The sequence below is a fragment of the Anopheles funestus genome, chromosome 2RL (genome assembly GCF_943734845.2).
Source record: "Anopheles funestus chromosome 2RL, idAnoFuneDA-416_04, whole genome shotgun sequence".
Classification (NCBI taxonomy): domain Eukaryota; kingdom Metazoa; phylum Arthropoda; class Insecta; order Diptera; family Culicidae; genus Anopheles; species Anopheles funestus.
The window spans coordinates 50,228,037-50,249,050 of NC_064598.1; the positions used below are offsets into that span (position 1 = coordinate 50,228,037).

Consider the following 21,014-nt stretch of genomic DNA (forward strand, 5'->3'; position numbering starts at 1 on the left):
CGACACACACACGTAATTACCTCCTTTATGTTGACTTCTTTCTGAATATAGTACTTGATGATCCTCAGCAGTGACTCTCGTACCATCTTTGCATCTTGCGCCGGAAGGTTCGTACTGTGCGTGAAATGCTCGTGTATCACATCCAACACAAACTGTATGCCAAAATGGCGCCGAAAGTATTTACGATCATCTTTGATAATTGTGCTGATGTACTGTACGTGTCCGATTACTATCTGGAACTGTGCCTTGGCCCAAATACGAAAGTTAAACACCAAATCGCGATGCAGCACATGCAGCAGCTCCATATTTCCGGACGGCATTTCATTCTGTATCGACTCGATCAGCAACTGCATCGCCATTAGTACATTTACGTCGAACAGTCGCTCGTTACACCGCTGGAGCAATGTGCTCATAATGGCAATTGCATCATTTTTCAGCATATTCTCTTTGTTGAGCTCACTGCCACTGATAAAGTTACGAACCAGGCACAGAAAGCAAGCGATCGGGTTTTGGATAATTTTTGCCTCGGTCAATGAGTTGACCTGGAGCATTTCCCAATCGCCAAAGTTTTCCTCCTTCAGTGGTGATTCTACCGGGCTGAGCGATATCAGTTCGTTTGCCGATGGAATGTCCGAGTCCGGCAGCAACGAAATGCTGTCCACAATCGGTAACAATGCCACCATACCTCCGATTCCATTCAGAGCGTTCTGTAGCGAAAGTGTATTCGCCACGCTAGCCACCAGGTGACCGTTGTACTGATTTCCCGGTGCCAGATCCAAACATAGCCCATCGAAGCATGCATTAGGCGCGAAACAAAACACAAACTTGGAGGCCATATCGAACGATTCGATCATATCCGTGGCCAGCACATTCGCCACATTAGGTCCCGCTTCGAACAAACTCTTGATGTTAACGTTCGTATCAGCCAGCAGCACCGCACCAAGCTGCCCTTTAAGACAGATCGCTTCACCGAACACAAGATCCTGCATACCGATCGGGTACGATTTTACGCTCGGATCCAACGACGACGTAGATTTGCTTGGTAGAGTAAAATAGTTCGGCACTTGCGATACCAGCCCGGGAAAGAATGTACGCTCGATCAGGTTCGGAAACAGCCCGGAAGATTTCGTTTTCTCTTCCTTCTCGCCGCTCGGTGAAGCGGTTACGTCGGTCGGCACAGGACTCATGCGGGCTGAATTCGACTGATGTGATGTGTGTGATACTTTGCGAAAGTTATTGTACGGTGCACCGATCGAGCAGTAGTGAAACACTTCCGCGAACGAAGCGTACTTCATCGTCGATCCCAGCTTTTGCACCGAATCGAGGTACACGTTTATCTGATGGTAGGAAAACAGCCGCTTCGGTGGTACGACACTGACCGTCACCGAATGCCAGCGGCCATCGAGCAGCTGAGGCGATTGTACGGTGGCTGTGAAAAATTCCTTCTTTGTGATCACGCTCACCACAAAGTTGCCATTTTTCTGGATGAAAAACTCATACCCGGTACCGTAGTTGGTCGTCAAACTGAACAGTTGCCGACGATAGTTCTGGGCTATCGAATGTTCCTCCTCCAATCGCAACCAGGCGTGAAACACAAACCCATGCGTCGTCTCCCATTTACGTATCTCCGGTATCGTTATGCCGCTTGTGTTCGTTTGAATGTCGAGCAAATTGTCCGGTATTATACCGACCGTACTACGGTGATGCGTTATTCGCAGCAGTGTTTCGAGCAGCAGCTTACGATACTCGAACTGGGACTCCGGGCGCAACAAGCGGAATAAACTGTTCACTTCCGCCGGATAGATGCTATATTTGGCTAGCTCTTCGATCAGTTTCAGCAGATTTATTGCACATTTTGATGATAAACGTTGCGAACATGATAGGCAAACATCGACGATCCGCTTGATCGATTTCTGACCACAAACGTGCTGCTTGCTGTGGAAAAAAGGTCACGTTTAGGTTAATTCGCTTTCATCGGTTCTATACTGTGCTCGATCGCTTCCTACCTTTGCATAGTGGCTGCACATTTCTTCAACAACACATCGCTAAGCATATTCTGTTCCGTTTCTCCCATTAGTGGTATCCATTCTATCAGCTTGATGACGACCACGGGGTTCACCTGTCGTGTATCTTGTTCGTCAAATGCAAACCCCAAACACTGACTAATTAAACTAGACGACGGTTTACCAAAACCTCTTAAGCCATCAAAAAGCACATTGATATAGTTCGTATGCATTAGATTGTATTGCATTTTCTCCGAATTAGAGCACAACTTCTGCAACGTCTCTACCAGCACCGTACCGAGCGTTTGGTGATCAATGTTCCATTTCTGTAAAATACAAAATGATGAGAAAAGAAAATGAGATTATTACGACAACGTAGAATGGCATCAATTTCATCTTACCTTTACTTGTTCCGGTATCTGTACCAGGTTGACGAGAAACTTTGCCTCAAACAAGGCATTGCACAGGATGAGCTTGTTTGCGTGGTCCGGAATAAACTCGCGGATAATCGCTAAAGCGGCACAGAGAGCACCAACGTCGATGTAATTATCATCGTCGTGAGACAATTCGAAGCTACCCACCGATGAACACTTTGTCAAAAAGTGTTCCGTCGTCAGCAGATCACGGATCGAGCCTATATACAGTTGAAAAATGGTCAGCAAATCAATCTGACGCTGAAACAAAAATTAAACCATATAAAAACAGACACACATGTACAACCGTTTTTTTTTTGCTAATATGCATATTAATTAAATTCTACCTGTTCAGGACTAGACTTTTGAAGAATGACTGCCATCAATGCGAAACAATGAAGCATCAATTGCCGAAGTTCTGCATCGCTTTCCCATGTACATATTACGTCTATAATGATGGTAACTGTTGCAGGACTTATGGCACGAAGCCCATTGTGCTGGAAACGAAAATCAAGAACAAATGCATAATTGAAATTTTGTTACACTGAATCCCATTTGCGCAAAAATAAGATCCTAATATAAAACAGAAAAAACGGATGTAATAAAACAGCAAAATATAAATGCAAAAAAAAGTTTTTTAATCTTTAAACACACATTAAGACAATTTGTCCTATTCAATCTCCGAGACGAGCGAATGTTAGATGGACTATAAATTGGTTAGTACAAACAAACTAATTAATGAAAGCAATAAGACAATCAACACTTTAACAAACTACTTCTATATTCTAGGTTCTTTCCCATGCAGTTAGTATAAATAGCCAAACTAACAATCGAAGCCATCAATCTGGGAAAAAGCCAATAAAGCATGCATGCAGTACAGTAGACAAAACCCAACTCACCGCAACAGGTTCGTTTCCTTCACCGACCGGATTATTTAAATAGTATGAATTGACATTAGGTAGCGGAACGTTAAGTAAAGCTCCCTAAAAGTGTTTACCGTTGGACACAGTAGAAAGAAAAGGGAAATAAACAAGTGAACACAATCACAGTCACCAAATAGATTGAAATAAACGGTAAGAAACGGTGCAGAATAAGATGTTAAACGTATCAAAGTATCGACAGCATAAATGCTAGGACCAAACGCCCCAAAAAAGTACGTTGGTTTAGTTGTGTGTCTTAACGTTACCTGAGATCCTGCAATGACTGCACCGAGAATGTGAACTAAGTCAACGCCAATATGCGCGTTCTTCGTAGCTTTACCACTCTGGAAGCAATCGTATATAAATGGCACTATTTCCGGCTGCAGTTGAGATATTTTGTAACTCAAGCTACCGTAGTCTGCGTGTTCGCCGCGCAGGTAGCTTCTCCAGGTTAAATACGGATCGTACAGCACTTCCAACAGTCGGGCTACACTTTTCACGAACAGTACATCCGCTTCCAGGTTCATCGATTGCTGCTGCTCATTGTTAAGCTAATTATATTTACAGCACAAACGAAAAAAACGAAAAGAAAACACATTTAGTAGATGCCGCCAATAGTGGTCCAGGTTGCACTTACCTGTGTTATAATACAATTAGAAATAGCGATGCAGCTGGAGATGTTGCTGGAGTTGATGACAGAAGAAATGTTTTCAAAGTGACGACAAATTACGGTCAGACATTGCACCAGCAGTACATTTTCGCTCATCGAACTATCACGCACACCGCCTGCTTCCCGAACCTGGATGAAAAAGGGTACACAGTACGATAACACAAGGGTAAATAATCAGGTCGATTATGTTGATCAACACGTTCAAAACAAACATCCATTTCGGTCGAGGTTCACCCGGTCCGATAGCGGATAGGCTTTGCTTTGTTGTTACGGGGTCGCATTCTCCAGCGTTATGCAATGTTTGCTTACATTTTCACAACCATCTCGTGCGATTATCAGAAACTTTTCTATCGCAGGTAGCAGCTCGTCTGGCAGGCGACTCAAATGTGGGCCCAAATCCGGTGCAACCGAGTCCCACCGGGGGGCGTTTTCGAAATCGAGCTGCAACTGGGAGTGCCATATACTGACAAACCCTGCTATGAACTGGCGAAAGTACGTTTCATCGTTCTAAAAGAAAGAAAGATAGCAAAAAAAATCAACGCAAAGTCGGCACCGTACAGTAGTAACAGCCATGTTTCACATTCCACATTTCATCAAACCAACCTTCGTCGTGTATTGCACCCAAAGGTTGTAGATGTCTTTTCTGGAATCCATTGCAGCCTTCCGTGTCCGGTTACGTCGTGACGGTAAGTTGATAATCAATCGATCAGCAGCACATTCTATTACACATTTTCACTCGCCCACAATCCACACAACACGGCCGAAAAATGAAATGCGTTACGTGCCTCGCAACTTCAATACAGGTGCTATGAGTCACCTGTGCGATGGTGTGCCCTTTACGTGTACACAGCGCAGGGATGATAACTATATACGCTTCCTGCGTTCTGGCTTACGACGACAGATATTGTACGAACGCGAAATGCAATGATAAAAAAATGCATTTATCAGTAGAAAAGCACCACAGAAAGAAAACATTGAAACATCACAACATTTCGTAAGCAACGGGGTCGGTTCATTGTGCTGTTTCATTTTCCACCAACATTCAATTTTGACAGTTGTGAGCAACACCTGAGTGGCAAGGAACTTTACAACATTACCACGAAAAATATTGTAGATTTGTACAATTGCGCTACTTGCAATCCTCATTGCTCTAATTTTACGTAAAAAAAGAGTTCAATTACAAACCTCGTTGAATCTTTTTTTTGCCAACTTTTTTACTTTTCGCCCCTGTGAAAATACTGCACCCATTTGACAAGTGGCTGGAATATTTGAAAATTGAAACCATCGTTATTACTTTTATTCCTAAATATTTGAGCATAGTAAAGCTTCGAGTGAATAGTGATAGTAAACCATAGAACTACATAGGAAGGTAATTTTTTTGGTATTTATATTTCTCTCTCCTTGACAGGCGATGAAACCCGTTCGTCTGGTTGGATAAACGTAACCAGCTCTCCCTTAACTAAACTAATTAAGAACTCCCCGATTGATTTACTGCTTTGGCGCTTTGGTTCCCAGCGCGGAAAATCGCAGGATGTGTCCCGGAACCAGAATGTGGCCGACCTGGGCGCTACGTACGTGATCGTCACATTTTCCTTCGCAATCGAACCAATGTTGTAGATTTCCAAGCTTTCCAAATTGGTGTAAACTCCACGCACCCATCGAATCATCGCATCGAACGGAAACCTTAGAATTGTGCGCCGTATTTTCATCAGTGTGTATGATAGACAATAAATTGCAAAGCGAAGCTGTAAGAAAATTCACCGAGAAAATATTTTAATTGAAAAAACAAGTTTGTTTCAAGCAATTGTTCTACGTACCGATGCGAATACTATATAGTAAAATAGGATGGTAGGAAACAGGAAAAGCAGCACGGTAAAGGAAAGTGTAGCGAGGAACAGTTGCCGATTCATATAATCATGCGCTTCAACGCGGTCTCGCAACACGTTGCACTTCTTTCCCAACACAGTGCGGTAAAGTGATCCTATTCCTCCAACTTCAATGCGATACAGGCTGTAATATTGCACCAAGGAGAATTGCGTTGAAGCATTCATACACATCAAATTGAATATGAGTTACTTACACAGCTACATATATGTAGAAACAGTGTGCATGTAAGCTGATAAGAACAATCAAATCCGAAAGCATGGCCACTTGAAATGATAGTCCAAATAAACCCAAAATTGACAATGGAACGAAGAGGAACTGAATGGCTGGCGATAGTATAACTGAAATTATATTCAAACAAGTTTGTTTGTTAGATAAGCGATCATAAAGATTGTTAGTATGACATACTTAGAAACATCCACCATAGGTCAACCTGGTAACTAAAGCAGCTAAAGAAAAATTCGTTCAAAGAACCGTTCAGTTTCAGTCCGATCGGATTGCCTCTAAGAGTTTGCAAAAGTTGCAAAAGGCTGTCAACAATGACCTGGAATAGACGTAAAAGCATATGATTAATGAGTTTTCTCCATTGAAAACAAATACATCTTTCAAAAATCAGTACGGAACCTCAGCAAACTCCATGAATCTTGTACCCGGATTTCCGAAGCAAATAATCAGACTCATAATGGCAACACCGAAACAAATGTCTATTAGTAGCGTCCATTTTACAGCATTTGGATCCTTCTGTTGTATGCATTCAACCCATTCGTTGAAGTGGTAATACAATGCGGTCTTTCTAAACATCATGCCTAAACCCTTGCCTATGGGGAGCAACATTTCGTACAACCGTTGGAACTCTTCTCGTTCCGCTAGGCTGTGAAGTTTCTCCATCCAACATGCCGACTCGGCTTTGCTAGCCTTTATCAGTCGTGCAAGATGCAGCAAATCATTGTCACAGTCGTCGGCGTTTAGATCATTTTCGGCCAGATTGCTGAAACCCTTCTCATCGTATATGATAAGCAGCTTATTGAGCGACTCGATCGTCACACCTTTAACCTTTGCCATTACGTGCTTGATACGACCACTGTTGGAAATGGCCAACCGAAGAAAGTTATCTTCCCTTGCGAGTTGTTCTCGGAGCGTTTTATCATGATGCGCCATCCGGAATTGCATGTAGTCCGTCACGCTGCATATCTTCCCAATCGGTTCGGTGTAGTTGGGGAGCGGCTTCGCGTCCAACACAGTGAATCTGATTTCATCGCGCAAATCTTCCACCAATCCGTACAGTTCACAAAATGTGCATTTTTCTATCAGTTTCGATGAGAGATATATCTTTATATTCATTTGGGTATTAGGTTTCCCGTTCGCGTTGCTAGACTTGCGAATTAATAAATAAACAATAACAATGCAATGACATTTGTCAAACAGACAGGGCTGCTAGACATGATTCTAGTTAAAATCACTTCAATATTGATTATGTCTCCAATAACACAACGAAGCTAATGAAAAACTAAACGCATCGATTACGAAGTACCTACTATTATTTATTCGCACCTGATAAACCCTATGCCAATAAAAAACTTTCAAAGATTTGCGAAAGAAGTCACCCCACATAGGATTTGCAGCTAGCCTGAACAATTTTATTGCACACTGGTTTTTATTTCGGTCATACCAGCTGGCAACAGATCAGCAAAATCTAATGTATTTTCAAATTTATTTTAAATACACGCAGACGGTTTAAAACGCATGTTCAATGAAAACAAAGCATGAAAAGAGAAAATTCGAATCTGCGTAAGTTGAGAATCGTGTAACTCGGATAAAGAGCGTGTACTTCAAATGCGTTCAGTTATAAACAGAGTTAAGATATACATCCGACCGAGCTTTCTCGTAAGAATTAGAAATATATGAGCGAAGTTTTGAGTTTTGATGTTTCCAATTATATGCTAAAACACTAGAGATTTTCTTTATTTGTTATTTGTTTATTTGATTATATAAGTATTACTCGCACTATTTTTCCGAATGGACCGAAAGCCAACGCCTTTTCCTAACCCGCCGTCGTTATTTCTCGGCACGCATGCACGATCGGCACGGTCCCGATTCCTAATCGTATATGATCGATCCTTTTGCCCCCACGACTAGTGTTGGGTAATGTGCTGCTGTGCACACAGTACGCACAGCACAGCTTGGTGTGCGCACAGCACAGCACACCTATTATTGTGATAGCACAGTGCTAGCACACAGCACACCTAGTATAGAACTAGCACATTGCCAGCACACTGCAGTACACTGGAAGTATAGTGTTAGCACACGGTTGTGGATTACCCAAACTACCCCCCCCCCCCCCCCCCCCTTCCCCGGTCATCGCAACTACAAATTTATCGCCCCGATGTTCATTAGTTAGGGCCCTAAATGTCTCCCCCCCCCCCCCCCCCGGTCAGCACTTTCAAAACTTGATTTCCTCCGATCAGTTACTCTGGATCTTGGCTCGTTCCACGCACAGCACACCGTTGAGTGCTAACGTGTGCGCACAGCACACCTCAGTGTGCTTTCGTGGGTAGCACACTACCCACGACCCCCGGAGAGGATCGTTACACAGACTCTCTGGTGGCTGCTAGCAGCGATCGTCCTCTCTTAGACTCTACTCCTCCTACACGACTGACGAACCCGTCTACTTATTGTGAACATTGCTCGTTTCTTAAAGAAATTTGCATTGCATACGTAAAAAAATAAATGTAGTACGATCTGCGAAGTCATTAAACAAAAAAGAATTTAAAACGCATTTTAAATTAACTCAATTAAAATTCAGTTAAATGCCGAAATTCAGTGTAATCTTTTCGAACTTCCGAAACACTTCTATTTGACACTGATTTTCTACATTTTTATGTTCTTTTTCTTTCGAGTGAAAAGTCTCAAAATAATAATTTAACACGGAATGAACAATTAACAATAATTAATATATTAGACGATTTACTAGGACACGCTCGCTATTTGGTTTCCTCGCCTAGCCCGCTCTTACATTCTTTCGCTTCGGAGAACCTAACCCGAAGTGATCCTTTTCTCGCGAACCCGGACCTCTCGGTGGATTTCACTAACATATTAACCACTGATAGAAACGGTCATCAAACGGTCATCAACCATCAAATTCACGATGGTTAAATCACTATATATTGAACCCTATAACTTCTTTACAAGCCAAACGTTCTGCTAGCTCTTTGTTATGCTTATGAATGCTATAGAAGAACACGTCTTACTCCTTAAGTGATTCGTGTCTAATTCCGTCAATGTACGATCACACTATACGCAAGTCTAGATTTGTTGTGGTATTCTAGTTAATTTTATTGCTCCCACTATCACGGGTACGGTGGGGTGCATAACAGAATGATCGCGAACAACCGTGAAATTTCGTCAAATTTACATTCCTGGATTATTGAGTTAGTATAAAGAGTTTGTACTCTATTTTAAAGCGAACGATCTTCAATTTTTAATGCAACTCCTTAGGAATGACTAGAAAATGAATTAATAAATTCAAATAAAAAATAATTGTTTGTTTCATACTATTACCGCCCATTCGCTAGTTGCCCAAATTAAGATAAGTCGTATTAAAATCCTATAAGAACTCATTGCTATCGATGTCTTTTCGAAAGCGATTCTTCCGGATCACGGTATGTTTGATGGCAAAATTCCGTTCGCTAAACAATTGGCAATGTAGTAGAACGGAATACCGAGTAGTGTCAGTCCGATGGACATGCCAAATCTGGATAACGGAAAGGGTTTTTCAAGGTAAAATACACAAATGGATATTGGCACCGGTAAAATCGGCAACAGTATCCAGAATTTCCGACGAATATTTAATAGATTATAATGAAAATTCAAGAACGCACCGACTGATAGCATAGTGTAGACCGTTTCAGCAAATGTGCTGAAGATGTTGAGGACATACATGTCGCTGATAAACAGATACAATATTGATAGTACACTCTGTAAAGACAGCAGAAGAAAAAAATAAATCAGCAATTAGCAAACGGAACAAATGCGATTGATACGGGAAAGATGATCGTCCGGGGAACAATTCCTCAGCATTATTGGGATATTATTTGCTCACCAGAAACCAGAGGGACGACTTAGGCATGACGTTGATATTCGACAAAATTTCACGCATATGACCATTTGGAGATTCAACGAAGAACATGCGGGACGATGTCATAATGTGCATGTGAAGTGCAATGCACATGGCTATAGACACCACGATAGGCATCCAACGAGGACTAACCATGCTAGCTGCTAAGTGCTTGAAAAGAGAACTGCAAGGAAATTTAGAACACTAACTTACCATGGCAATGGCGTCGCTAGATAAAATATCCTGGGGCGTCAGCTCGCCCAAATGAATAACATTGAAAAACAAGTATAAGCCCGTACAGACTAACAGATATACAGGGTGTTCGGGATAATTTTGACAGTCACCTACGGAGAAAGAAAAAAAATTGTTATGGCAAAATTAATCATCGGGGAATTTTTTTTTGTTTTAGAAATAGTAGCTTACCATGTATTTTATTCATTTTATTCAAAATATCCGCCCTCGGCTTCTATTACGGCCTCCACCCGTCTCCGGAACCGGGAACAAGCCTTGGCGACAGTTTCGCGGGGTAGGGCCTGTGGGATCCTAGAGATGTGTGCGTATGGGGTATGAGTGTTAGATGAGTGAGAGCCGAGAGTTAGTTAGGATTGGAACGTGAATAAACGAGGTTGTGCCTCCTTACCTAAAGGGAATGTGTTGGTTAGCTTGGCAGACAGAATATCACATTGGCGATCCTGCCATGACAATTGATACCATGGCAGGGGGTCGGTAAGAAGGAAATAAAATGGCAGATCTGCAGATATGAGAAGAGTCTGAGCCGGATTCGGTCCATGGCCAGCGTAGAAGAAATCACGGAAGCTGAATCGGGTTTGGCCCATGGCCAGCGTAGAAGAAATCACGGAAGCTGAGTCGGGTTCGGCCCATGGCCAGCGCAAAAGTATTGTTCTTTATGCAATCTAAATGCTGAGTCGGATTCGGTCCATGGCCAGCGTAGAAGAATCACGGTAGCTGAGTCGGATTCGGTCCATGGCCAGCGTAGAAGAAATCGCGGAAGCTGGGTCGGGTTCGGCCCATAGCCAGCGCAAAAGTATTGTTCTTTATGCAATCTAAATGCTGAGTCGGATTCGGTCCATGGCCAGCTTAGAAGAAATCGCGAGAGCTGAGTCGGGTACAGCCCATGACCAGCGTAGAAAAGTTCGTGAAAACTGAGCCGGGTTCGGCCCATGGCCAGAGCGAAAGAGTTTATTGGTTAGCATGGAAAGCATTGGCTGAGCCGGGTACGGCCCATGGCCAGTGTCGAAGCTTTTCTTGGTGTGGTCACTGATGTTGAGTCGGGTTTAGCCCATGACCAGCGCAGTGTTGACTATGGTTGAAAAAAGGGAAGTTGCACCGTGTTTTGGCTCATGGCCAGACATAGATATTAGAAATTATTGAAGAATGTTGCGTGAAAAGAAAGATCGGAGAAGTGTTCTGTAACAGTGTTAACAAAGGTGACACATACTCCGGTAGCAACGTGAAAAAGTTTCAGTGTGCGACGAACGGTATTTGTGTGAGTAAGTAGTTATGCGGGTAAAGGTGAGTGGTCACGGAGAAAAGGAATGGAAGATTTTATCATGCCGGTGGTGGTAACGAAGATGGCACACCAATCAGCAATGAGCGATGTAACGGTGTGGCAGTGGTGCATTTCGTAAGTACAGTAATAGTAGTGTAAAGATGAGTAATTTTTGACGCACACCAGGATAGCCTATTCTCTTAGTTGAGTGAAGGATCGCTCGTCTTACAGGTATAGTGATGGAGGGCTGCATGTAAGTGTTTTATGTTAACAGGAAAGTGTGTGTCCTATTTGCCTAACCCAGGCATTATAAAGCGTCCACCACGAGGTACGGGTTGCTCATTCCTTATCGTTTTGCAGTTGGAAACGGTTTAGTCACAAGTTTTGATCACGTTTGAACAAGATCCTTACGCGCGTTTATCCTTACAGTTGTGAAGCTAGGCAAAGACCATGAACAAAGGTTGGATTGTGAGTGAGACGATGGAAGGGGTAGAATCGTCGGATTCTGAAGAGCGATGTGAGATGGAAATAAAGAAAGGAAAATTTTCCAAGGAGTGGTTGTCGGGAACGTGGCCGTTGCGGCAATTTGACGAGGCATTACCGTTGAGTAAGCGGAAGGCGGAGTGGATGCGTTTTCGCGACCAGTTCGAACGAATAGTAGCATGCAAAGCACCAGTGGACGCGGAAACTCGGGTGGCTGGTTTAAAAATCTTTGCGGGTAGTTACCTGTTAAGGATAATAGAGATGCGTCAAAGGAGTTTGTCAGTGGAATCGAATGATGTGTATAAAGACACGATCCGGGCACTCGACGAATATTTTAATGATTTGTGCGATGCAACAAAAGAACGATTGAAGTTCCGAGAGATGAGAATGAAGACAAAGGAGCCATTTGCGGATTGGGTGTTGCGGTTAGAGAGCCAGGCGGTGTTGTGTGAGTTTGGGACGGTACAACGCGAGGAAGAGATGATGCAAGCGGTGACCAGGCGATCGATCCCAGAAATATCCAATAAGCTGTATGAGATGGCAAGCTTTTTCAGTAATAGTTTGGAGAGGGTGATCAGCCACGGAAAGCATTTGGATTTCATTCGCGCTGAGGCGGAAGAGGTGCAGCCTGCCGAAGGAGAGACAGCTGTTGAGAAAACAGAGGACACGCAGCAAGCTGGGTTGAAGCCGGTTAACGCTATCCGTTCGGCGAAACGTCCAGACCGCCATTTTAAAACGTTCGGGGAAAAATGGAGTAGTGGTCGTGAAGACGGAATGCGTGCACGTGGGAACGAATACAGGAAAGAAGCATCGCGAAACTGCCCGAAGTGTGGACGGTCACACGCGTGGGGGCAGTGCAAGGCTTTTCTTGTGAAATGTTTTTCATGCGGAAGGAACGGGCATTTTGCTGAATTCTGTTATTCCAAATCAGCAAAGATGGATTTGAAACGAGAAGCCGGGAGAGTAAACCAGCTGATCACCGGTAGTTCAACGCAACAAGGCGTTGCTAGTGATCCGAGATTTGTGAACTGTGAGATAGGATCCTTAGAGTTCAAATTTTTAGTGGATTCGGGAGCTTCAGTGAATACGATTACCAGCGAAGGATGGAAAAGGATTAAAGAAGAATGTAATTCTGTTATCCAGGAGGTGGTATTCCACCCCGAGGAAATTTTAAAGGGATATGCAGCTCAACAGCCGTTAGACGTAATATGCTCATTTAAGGTATATGTGGGAGTGAAAGACAGCAGGCAAGTTAGGGAATTGGTAAAGTTTTTTGTAGTGGACGGTACAGAACTATCACTACTAGGTTTCCAGACTGCAAAGAAAATGAACTTGATTCGGATAGGACACGAAGCACGACAAGAAATAAATTGTGCTGAGGTGATCGACAAAGGTACCGAATTCCCAAAGATCCGGGGAGAGCCGGTAAAATTCAGGGTAGATAACTCAGTATTGCCGAAACGAATAATCAGATACAATGTTCCGATAGCATTCGAAAGGGCGGTAAATCAAAGACTCGCGGAAATGGAGAGGAAGAAGATTATTGAAAGAGCTGACAATATAAATGACAAGATAACGTTTGTATCGCCCATGGTATTGGTTCCAAAAGGCCCAAAAGATTTTCGGATGGTCATCGATTACCGTGAGGTTAATAAGGCAATTATTCGTGAGCCTTATCCAATGCCATCTCTGGAGAAGATATGGGTAGACATACCAAGTAATGGTGGCAAGTTATTTTTCACTAAGTTGGACATAAAGGATGCGTACTTTCATGTGGAACTTCATGAAGAAGTGCGGCATCTGACAACGTTCATGACTGCCAACGGGTTGATGCGGTTTAGAAGATTGCCTTTTGGACTATCCTGTGCGCCGGAACTGTTTCAGAGCGTCATGGAAAAGTTGTTTGCGAAATGTAGAAATTTGTTGGTATACATGGATGATGTTCTCGTTTATGCGCGATCGCTAGAGCAGTTAAGAGAACTAGTAAAGGAGGTGAAAACGGTGATTATGGAGAATGACTTAACGATCAATGAAGGAAAATCACTATACGACCAAGAAAAGATAGATTTTTTGGGGTTTACAATTGATGGTAGAGGAATACTACCCACAAAAGACAAGATATCGGATATTTTAACGTTCGGAAGGCCAAAGGATGTATCGGAACTACGAAGTTTTTTAGGCATGATTACTTTCATTAGCCCGTTCATAAATGGGTTTTCGCACAAAACAAAACCGTTGAGAGATTTGTTGTCAGGAAAATTTGAATGGAAGCAAGTTCATCAAGAAGCGTTTGAAGAGTTGAAGTTGGCAGCGGAAAACGATCTTATAAAAAGAGGGTATTTTGATGTAAACGATAAAACTATTCTGTATACGGATGCGTCACCATGGGGGTTAGGAGCAGTGTTGACACAAGAAAAGTATCAGGGGGAAAGGAGAATTATAGCATGTGCTTCGAAAAGTTTGACCGATGTGGAGTGCAGATATCCGCAATTGCATCGAGAGACGTTGGCAATAGTATGGGCCATGGAGAGGTTTGCATATTACCTATTGGGCAGGAAATTTATTTTGCGATCGGACAGCGAGGCTTTAATGTTTATGATCAAAGAGAAACATCGAAAGGACATGGGTAAAAGGATTATGTCGAGAGCTGAAGGATGGTTCTTAAGGATGGATCATTTTGATTATACGTTTGAACATGTAGCAGGGAAGGAGAATATTGCGGACGCGGCGTCTCGGATAGGCGAAAAGCGAGATGATCCGCAGTTTGGGAGTGTAAGGGAGTCACATAAGTTGTGTAGGGTAGAAACCGAGATTAATAGTATCAGTGAAGATTTATTAGCGGTAACCGCGAAACAGGTGCAGGAGGAACAGTTAAAGGACAAGGAACTGCAGGCTGTGATACAGTGGTTAGCTAAGGAACAGAGATGGCCAGACGAAATTGTTAGGTTTCAACCTTTCCAACGCGACATGTACGTCCAGGATGGAGCATTAATGAAGCAGGAAAAGATGGTATTGCCTTCAGCTCTACGTAAGAGGGCGTTAAGTTTGGCGCATCGAAGTCACCCAGGAATGTCAACGATGAAGAATTTTCTGCGGCAAGGACTATGGTGGCCCAACATGGATCGTGAGGTTGAAATTTTCGTTAAAAGCTGCCCGGAATGCCAACTCATCAAAGGAGATAGCCACCCACCCCCAATCACTTTGACGGAGATGCCGGCGAATCCGTGGGATTATGTGTCGATGGATTTGTCATCAGCATCTGATGCGTTACATTGGAAGGCGTTGGTGCTTACTGACAATTATTCGAGATTCCTGGTTGCAGTTCCCATGGAGCGGACAGATACGGAAGCGGTGAAAAAAGTACTCCGAAGGATTTTTAACACCTACTATGTACCAAAGACATTGAAAGCGGATAATGGACCACCGTTTAATAGCTCGGAGCTGCAGACTTGGTTAAGAGATGTGTGGGGAGTGAAATTGATTCATTGTACACCTTTGAACCCAACGGAAAATGGTCTAGTGGAGCGAAATATGCAGGGATTAAATAAGATTGCAGCGATAGCAAAGGTAGGGAAACTGAATTGGAAAGAGGCTTTGGCGGACTATGTAGCGGCATACAACTCATGGCCGCATCACGTAACGAAAATTCCTCCCGCTGAGTTAATGTTTGGTAGAGCGGTCAGGGGTTTACTGCCAAATATGAAGGTAAACTCGAGACAGGCGTTGGATGAGGAGTTACGGGATCGCGACAGGACCTCCAAATTTGAGCGAAATACTAGGGAAGACCTCAGACGTGGAGCTAGAAACCCGAGTGTTGGAGTAGGGGATACAGTGTTGGTGATGCAACAGAGAAAGGAGAAAGCGGACTCTAGGTATAAAAATAATTTTTTTAAGGTAGTCAAATTGACCGGATCAAGGAGAGCCACTGTAAAGGATACGGCAAATGGTAAGGAGTACGAACGAAGCGTGAAACATTTGAAAAAATTTGTGGAAAGGAATGGTAATGGGGAGGATGATCTGGATAAGGAGGAAAAGGGTGCATCGGATATTGGTCAGGGTTCATCTGTACCGGGAACCAGTGTTACGGAGTCGGAAATAAGGATAAGGGGAGTTAGAGATAGGAAACGTCCGTATCGGTTTCGGGATTACGAATAAGCGAATATCTCGTTTTCAGTTAGTATTCGTTGTTCTAGTATGCAGTAAAATTATCCATTTATATATTCATTATACTCGTTTCCTGTAAGGGGAGGATGTGGGATCCTAGAGATGTGTGCGTATGGGGTATGAGTGTTAGATGAGTGAGAGCCGAGAGTTAGTTAGGATTGGAACGTGAATAAACGAGGTTGTGCCTCCTTACCTAAAGGGAATGTGTTGGTTAGCTTGGCAGACAGAATATCACAGGGCCGCGAAAACGGACCTGATTTTCACCATCAGCTCCGCCTTGGTGTTGCTGGAGGTTCTGTTGGTGTCCCGTTCCACCGCGCCCCATACGAAATAATCCATTGGATTGAGATCCGGGGAGCTGGGAGGCCACACATTCGGCGCGGTGACAGCCAGGCTCCACAGGATGCTTTAGGAAGTTGAGCAGCTCCTTGGCGTTCCCCAACCGACGCTCGCGGCCCTTCTCTGTCAACAACTGACCTCTTCGGCGCTTGTAAGAGAAGTACCGGAGGTCGTCATTCAGGGCCATTTTCATCGTGGATGGTGCCACCCCCATCTCACGTGCCAACGGCCGAATTCCGATCCCCGGATTTTCCATCACGCGCGCCTGGAGGTCAGCCAGGAAAGCGTCGGTCCGCACGCAATCCCGCCGCTGAGAATGTGGTTTTCGTACTGCCACCGCTTCGTCGTCGTCGCTGTTTTCTCCCAGCTCACTCCGGATCGCCTTCACCGTGTTCAGCCAACACTGCACGCACTGCATGATGTCGCGGTTGTCGCGTCCGGCGCGGATCATCATGATGCATGTGATCCGCTTCCACAATTTACTCTTTTTAGGCATTTTTTTTTTTATCACGGGATGTTTTTACTGCTTGTTCCGTACACTTTTAGCTGTCGAATGACATATTGCTTGTTTTCCTGGGCCCACGCGGTCCCGAGTTATAAACAAAAATGTAACTGTCAAAATTATCCCGAACACCCTGTATATTGTTAAACCCTCCAGGTCAACAATAAACGAAATGAAAAAAAAGATCAAGTGTGAATAAAAGCTGTAGTGGGCAAGATGGAAAGGTGCAGTGTTAACAACCAAAGACTCCGGCTTAGACAGTCAAATTCGCCGAGGGAACCAAAATGGCTTGAAAGGGGAGGACCGTGCAACTTTCGCGTTTTGTCTTAACGTCTGCTCCCTCGGGGGTGGTGATGAAAACAAATAATTGAAAATGAGGATTTTGTAATTTGGAATTAGCTTTTATACTAGCTTGACAATTAATCAATTATGGCCGCTTGTGGAGTTCAGAATTAATCGGCCGTATCGGGGAAATCGATCGTTCCGCAAAGGTCGCCGCGGTGCACTCATTTACACTCATTTCAACTCATGGAACCGCTCAATTACACTCATTGCAACTCACACGCCTCTCATTTACACTCATTCAAACTAAAGCGCCTACTAGATTGAAGCAAACGCAATATGTTTGAAAACAAATGTTATACACGGCGACGACCGTTCCCATTTGCATGGAAAGAAATCCGCGACTTTTTGAGCAGCGGATTCGGGGTGCATTTTGCTTATGGTTGTGTTTAAATATTTCTACTGATGTTATAGAACATGAATGTTGTTGCAAGCTTTATGGGTATTCAAAATTAAGCAAAAATATGTTTTAATTGCGAGTTTTTACATGTTTTACTTAAACCCACGAAACTAAATTTCATATTTTATATAGCTTGAGAACAATAAACAGGTTTTTTGTTTTCAGTACGCAAATGACATAAAAAGGTACCTATATCAATTCACAACGAAACTGCCTTTCAACTCAGTGCATAACTGTTTGTTCAAATACTCTCAGATAGCTGCGCTACAAAATGAGTTACACCGCGCGACGACCTTTGCGGAACGATCGATTTCCCCGATACGGCCGAATATCTCTTGCTTTGAATGCGTTCACCATTTCGGCGTTTTTTACATCACACAATCTAAAGACACATTATTGCTAGCTAAAACAAACATCGGTTCATTTGTGGTGCAACATTTGTCTTCGACCCGCTTCCAGGTGACCTTCACCGCTGATAGCGTCCATAACGTGTTCATATCATACTAGATCTCTCTTTTTCGTTTGACATAAACATACACTCTTTCTTCAGGACAACTTTTTCATGACGTAGGGTAAGTGTCCCAGTTTTCGGCAGGTTAGTGCAGCTGTTTTGCTAAAAACGAAAAAACACCTATTATTTGCAATATTTGTGATTGAAAGTGATGTTATTTCGGTTGATAAACTTTCGTAGTATCTTTCTGCATTTTCATTTTCGTGATTCTAATGCGTTTTATGTGCAATATTTATGAAAATGTAAACATTGGTTTTGTTCCTGTTTTCGGCAGCAATGTTCCTATTTTCGGCAGGCTGTGTTCCTATTTTCGGCAGCGTAAATAAGGGCCGTTAAACGTTTTCAACGATTGAAATGAATAGAAAATTGAATTTTAAACACTTTTCCACTCTTAGTTTGCTAATTTTGTGGCCGCAAAGTGGTTAAAAATGTATTTTTATGCTGCCCGTTTCGACAATTTTGCTGTCAGATTTTGCAGTTTTCATGCTTAATCTAGTAGACCACGCTGTCATTGCATACAAAATCACACAGTTTTGTGCTGTCAAACATCATCTTTCGGCATGTACCCATTTTCGGCCGGCTTTAAAGTGAAAAATAAATTATTTATCGAATTTTTAAAATTTTTTAAAAAATAATATAAATTTTAGAATCATTTTTATCATTCAGAAAAGTGCTTCATTCATTTTTTTCATGCAGTGGTTTCTTATTTCCAGTACCTGCCGAGTTATCGACTGACAGCAAATTGGACGAAATTTTGTTAACACTTTATGAAAATTGCGATATCTCGGTAAATATTGGGCTAAATGCAGCGAAACTTCGTATTTGGAGAATACCTATTGGTATTTACGTTTTAAAATAATGTTTGACCGCATTCTATAGCGCATTTGTGTATAATTTAGCTTTTATTACACACCTGCCGAAAATAGGTACACTGCCGAAAACTGGCGCACTTACCCTAGTAATAATTCACAGACCAACAAATTTTCCACGGAATCAAAAACTCAGAATACGATACGAACCCGGAAGAATATTTTACGAGAAAATAACAGGGCACCAAAAAAACTATAGACCTTAGGTGACCTGCTGTCGGAATAAGGATGGAGATATGGTCTGTTACCAGCCAGAGGTTGTCTCTGCCAGTAGCCGAACAGTAGCCGAACTGATCAAGAATGGAGGTTTGGCACTGGAACAAGAAATTCCTCAAATGAATATTGATGAATGGGATAGTGAGTCATTGTGCCTTGTGATTGGAATCTTGGCATCATCTACCTAATACTACAATATCTACTTGTACCCTTCGTAAAATAGATAGTTAGAAACTATTACAGAGGATTCTGAATCGGAAAATTAACCACTGACCAGATCTTCAAAATGCAGCAAATCTTGGAGAAGATGGCGGTGCAACAGCGCCACTCCTTCCATCTCTTTTTTGATTTCAAGGCCGCATATGACAGCATAGCCAGGGTAAAACAGTACGACGCAATGAGCTCTTTAGGCCAATGAGTAAGACAAATACTTGCCATTCGTACGGCAATGACTAGCATCACATGTTAGATGATGATGAACTAAAAACTCTCAGTTCCCTTTGCTACCACCAAGGCTCTGCGCCAAGGGAATAGCATTGTCCGTTACGCGGCACCATCGTGGGGACGGACGCTTCTTCAGAAGGACGTTCACCGGACCACGGTTCAGAGGACGCACCGCACAGGAGTTCGAGTGGCCAGTGCCTTCCAAACGGTCTCCTACGATGCCGCTTGCGTGGTCGCAAGCACTATCCCGTTAGTCCTTCTCCTAGAGGAGGACATCCGCTGCCACGACGAAAAGGTAGCGAGGGGAAGTCCAGGACCAGACATACGAAAGCGGCAAAGGGAAGAGACCATGGGACGCTGGCAACAACAATGGACAGCCGGAGCGGGGCAGCCGAGATCGCCGGGGATGAAGACGAGGAGAATTATCCCGGACATTATGTCCTGGGTAAATCGCAAGCACGGAGAAATTGATTTCTATCTCTCTCAACTCTTTACAGGGCATGGGTTTCTCCGGAGCTACTTCGTCGAAAAAGGCATCCTCGACGGCTCGCCAAACTGCCCGGTGTGTGAACACCAAGTGGAAGATGTCGACCACGTAATGTTGCACTGTCCACGGTTTGCTCGAACCCAACACGAGATGCAGCAGCAGAGCCACACCCACTTGACGATAGAAAATCTTGCAGCGGAAATGTGTGCCAACAGCAACACATGGGAAGCAGTCCGGACCGCCGCAAGGACCATCTTCAGAAACCTCCAAGTGAGATGGAATGAGGAAAGTCCACCTACGGCCAGACGGAGACGACAACAACGACGGCGGAACACGGAACAAACGGGACCGCACCAAAGGATGACGACAACGGAAGCAGCAGCAGCAGCAACGAGTAACCAGAGCAGCAGCAGGAGCTAGACCCCACCGGAAGTAGCGGCTACGGACGGGCGGAATTAAGCAGCAGCAGCAGAAGGAAGGCACGAAGCAGCAGCAGCAGCTGAGACAACTAGGACGGATGACGCAGTGGCAGCATTGGAAAGCAGCAGCGCGTCAACAGGATGGGTGCATCGCACAAACGTTCCTGCATGGAGTACTACGCACATCAAGCGCATCGGCAGGGTTCGGATCAGGTCGAGGAGTGGTTTAGTTAGGGTCCCATCGGCTGCTGGGTCCGCTTCACGGGCGCCAAGGATATGGGATAGCTTGTCTACACTTCAACCAAGAGCTAGAGAGGGCCATCC

At 43.7% G+C, this 21,014-nt stretch overlaps 2 protein-coding genes across 4 annotated transcripts in view; both read right to left on the minus strand.

The window, feature by feature from the left end:
• LOC125775049 (neurobeachin-like protein 1) overlaps nt 1-5,035 on the minus strand; it is a 47,822-nt gene extending 42,787 nt beyond the window's left edge. For 2 of the 3 annotated variants that reach the window (XM_049445487.1, XM_049445486.1), the window contains exons 1-9: nt 4,610-5,035; nt 4,316-4,513; nt 3,974-4,135; nt 3,603-3,887; nt 3,316-3,399; nt 2,764-2,913; nt 2,405-2,677; nt 2,007-2,329; nt 21-1,935 (exon numbers count right to left, since the gene is read on the minus strand). In XM_049445487.1, coding sequence (XP_049301444.1) covers nt 21-1,935; nt 2,007-2,329; nt 2,405-2,677; nt 2,764-2,913; nt 3,316-3,399; nt 3,603-3,887; nt 3,974-4,135; nt 4,316-4,513; nt 4,610-4,660 — 3,441 coding nt within the window. In that variant the 5' untranslated portion in view covers nt 4,661-5,035. The remainder of the gene's footprint in view (nt 1-20; nt 1,936-2,006; nt 2,330-2,404; nt 2,678-2,763; nt 2,914-3,315; nt 3,400-3,602; nt 3,888-3,973; nt 4,136-4,315; nt 4,514-4,609) is intronic. The other variant, XM_049445488.1, reaches the window with a different exon arrangement.
• A 341-nt stretch (nt 5,036-5,376) lies between these two features.
• Nucleotides 5,377-7,662, minus strand: LOC125775068 (uncharacterized). Its single transcript, XM_049445538.1, has 5 exons — nt 6,515-7,662; nt 6,299-6,434; nt 6,087-6,231; nt 5,824-6,016; nt 5,377-5,751 (listed from the first exon to the last, which is right to left on the minus strand). Exons 1-5 carry the CDS (start codon nt 7,229-7,231, stop codon nt 5,392-5,394), a joined length of 1,551 nt encoding a protein of 516 aa, XP_049301495.1. The 5' UTR covers nt 7,232-7,662; the 3' UTR covers nt 5,377-5,391.
• Nucleotides 7,663-21,014: the final 13,352 nt, after the last annotated feature.

Bases quoted from the DNA above. Each gene is read 5' to 3' on its own strand.
- LOC125775068 (XM_049445538.1), bottom strand. From the start codon at position 7,231: ATGAATATAAAGATATATCTCTCATCGAAACTGATAGAAAAATGCACA. The intron at 6,435-6,514 runs GTTCCGTACTGA...CGTCTATTCCAG, and splicing joins GATTCATGGAGTTTGCTGAG to GTCATTGTTGACAGCCTTTT. The intron at 6,017-6,086 runs GTAAGTAACTCA...GCAATATTACAG, and splicing joins TTCTACATATATGTAGCTGT to CCTGTATCGCATTGAAGTTG.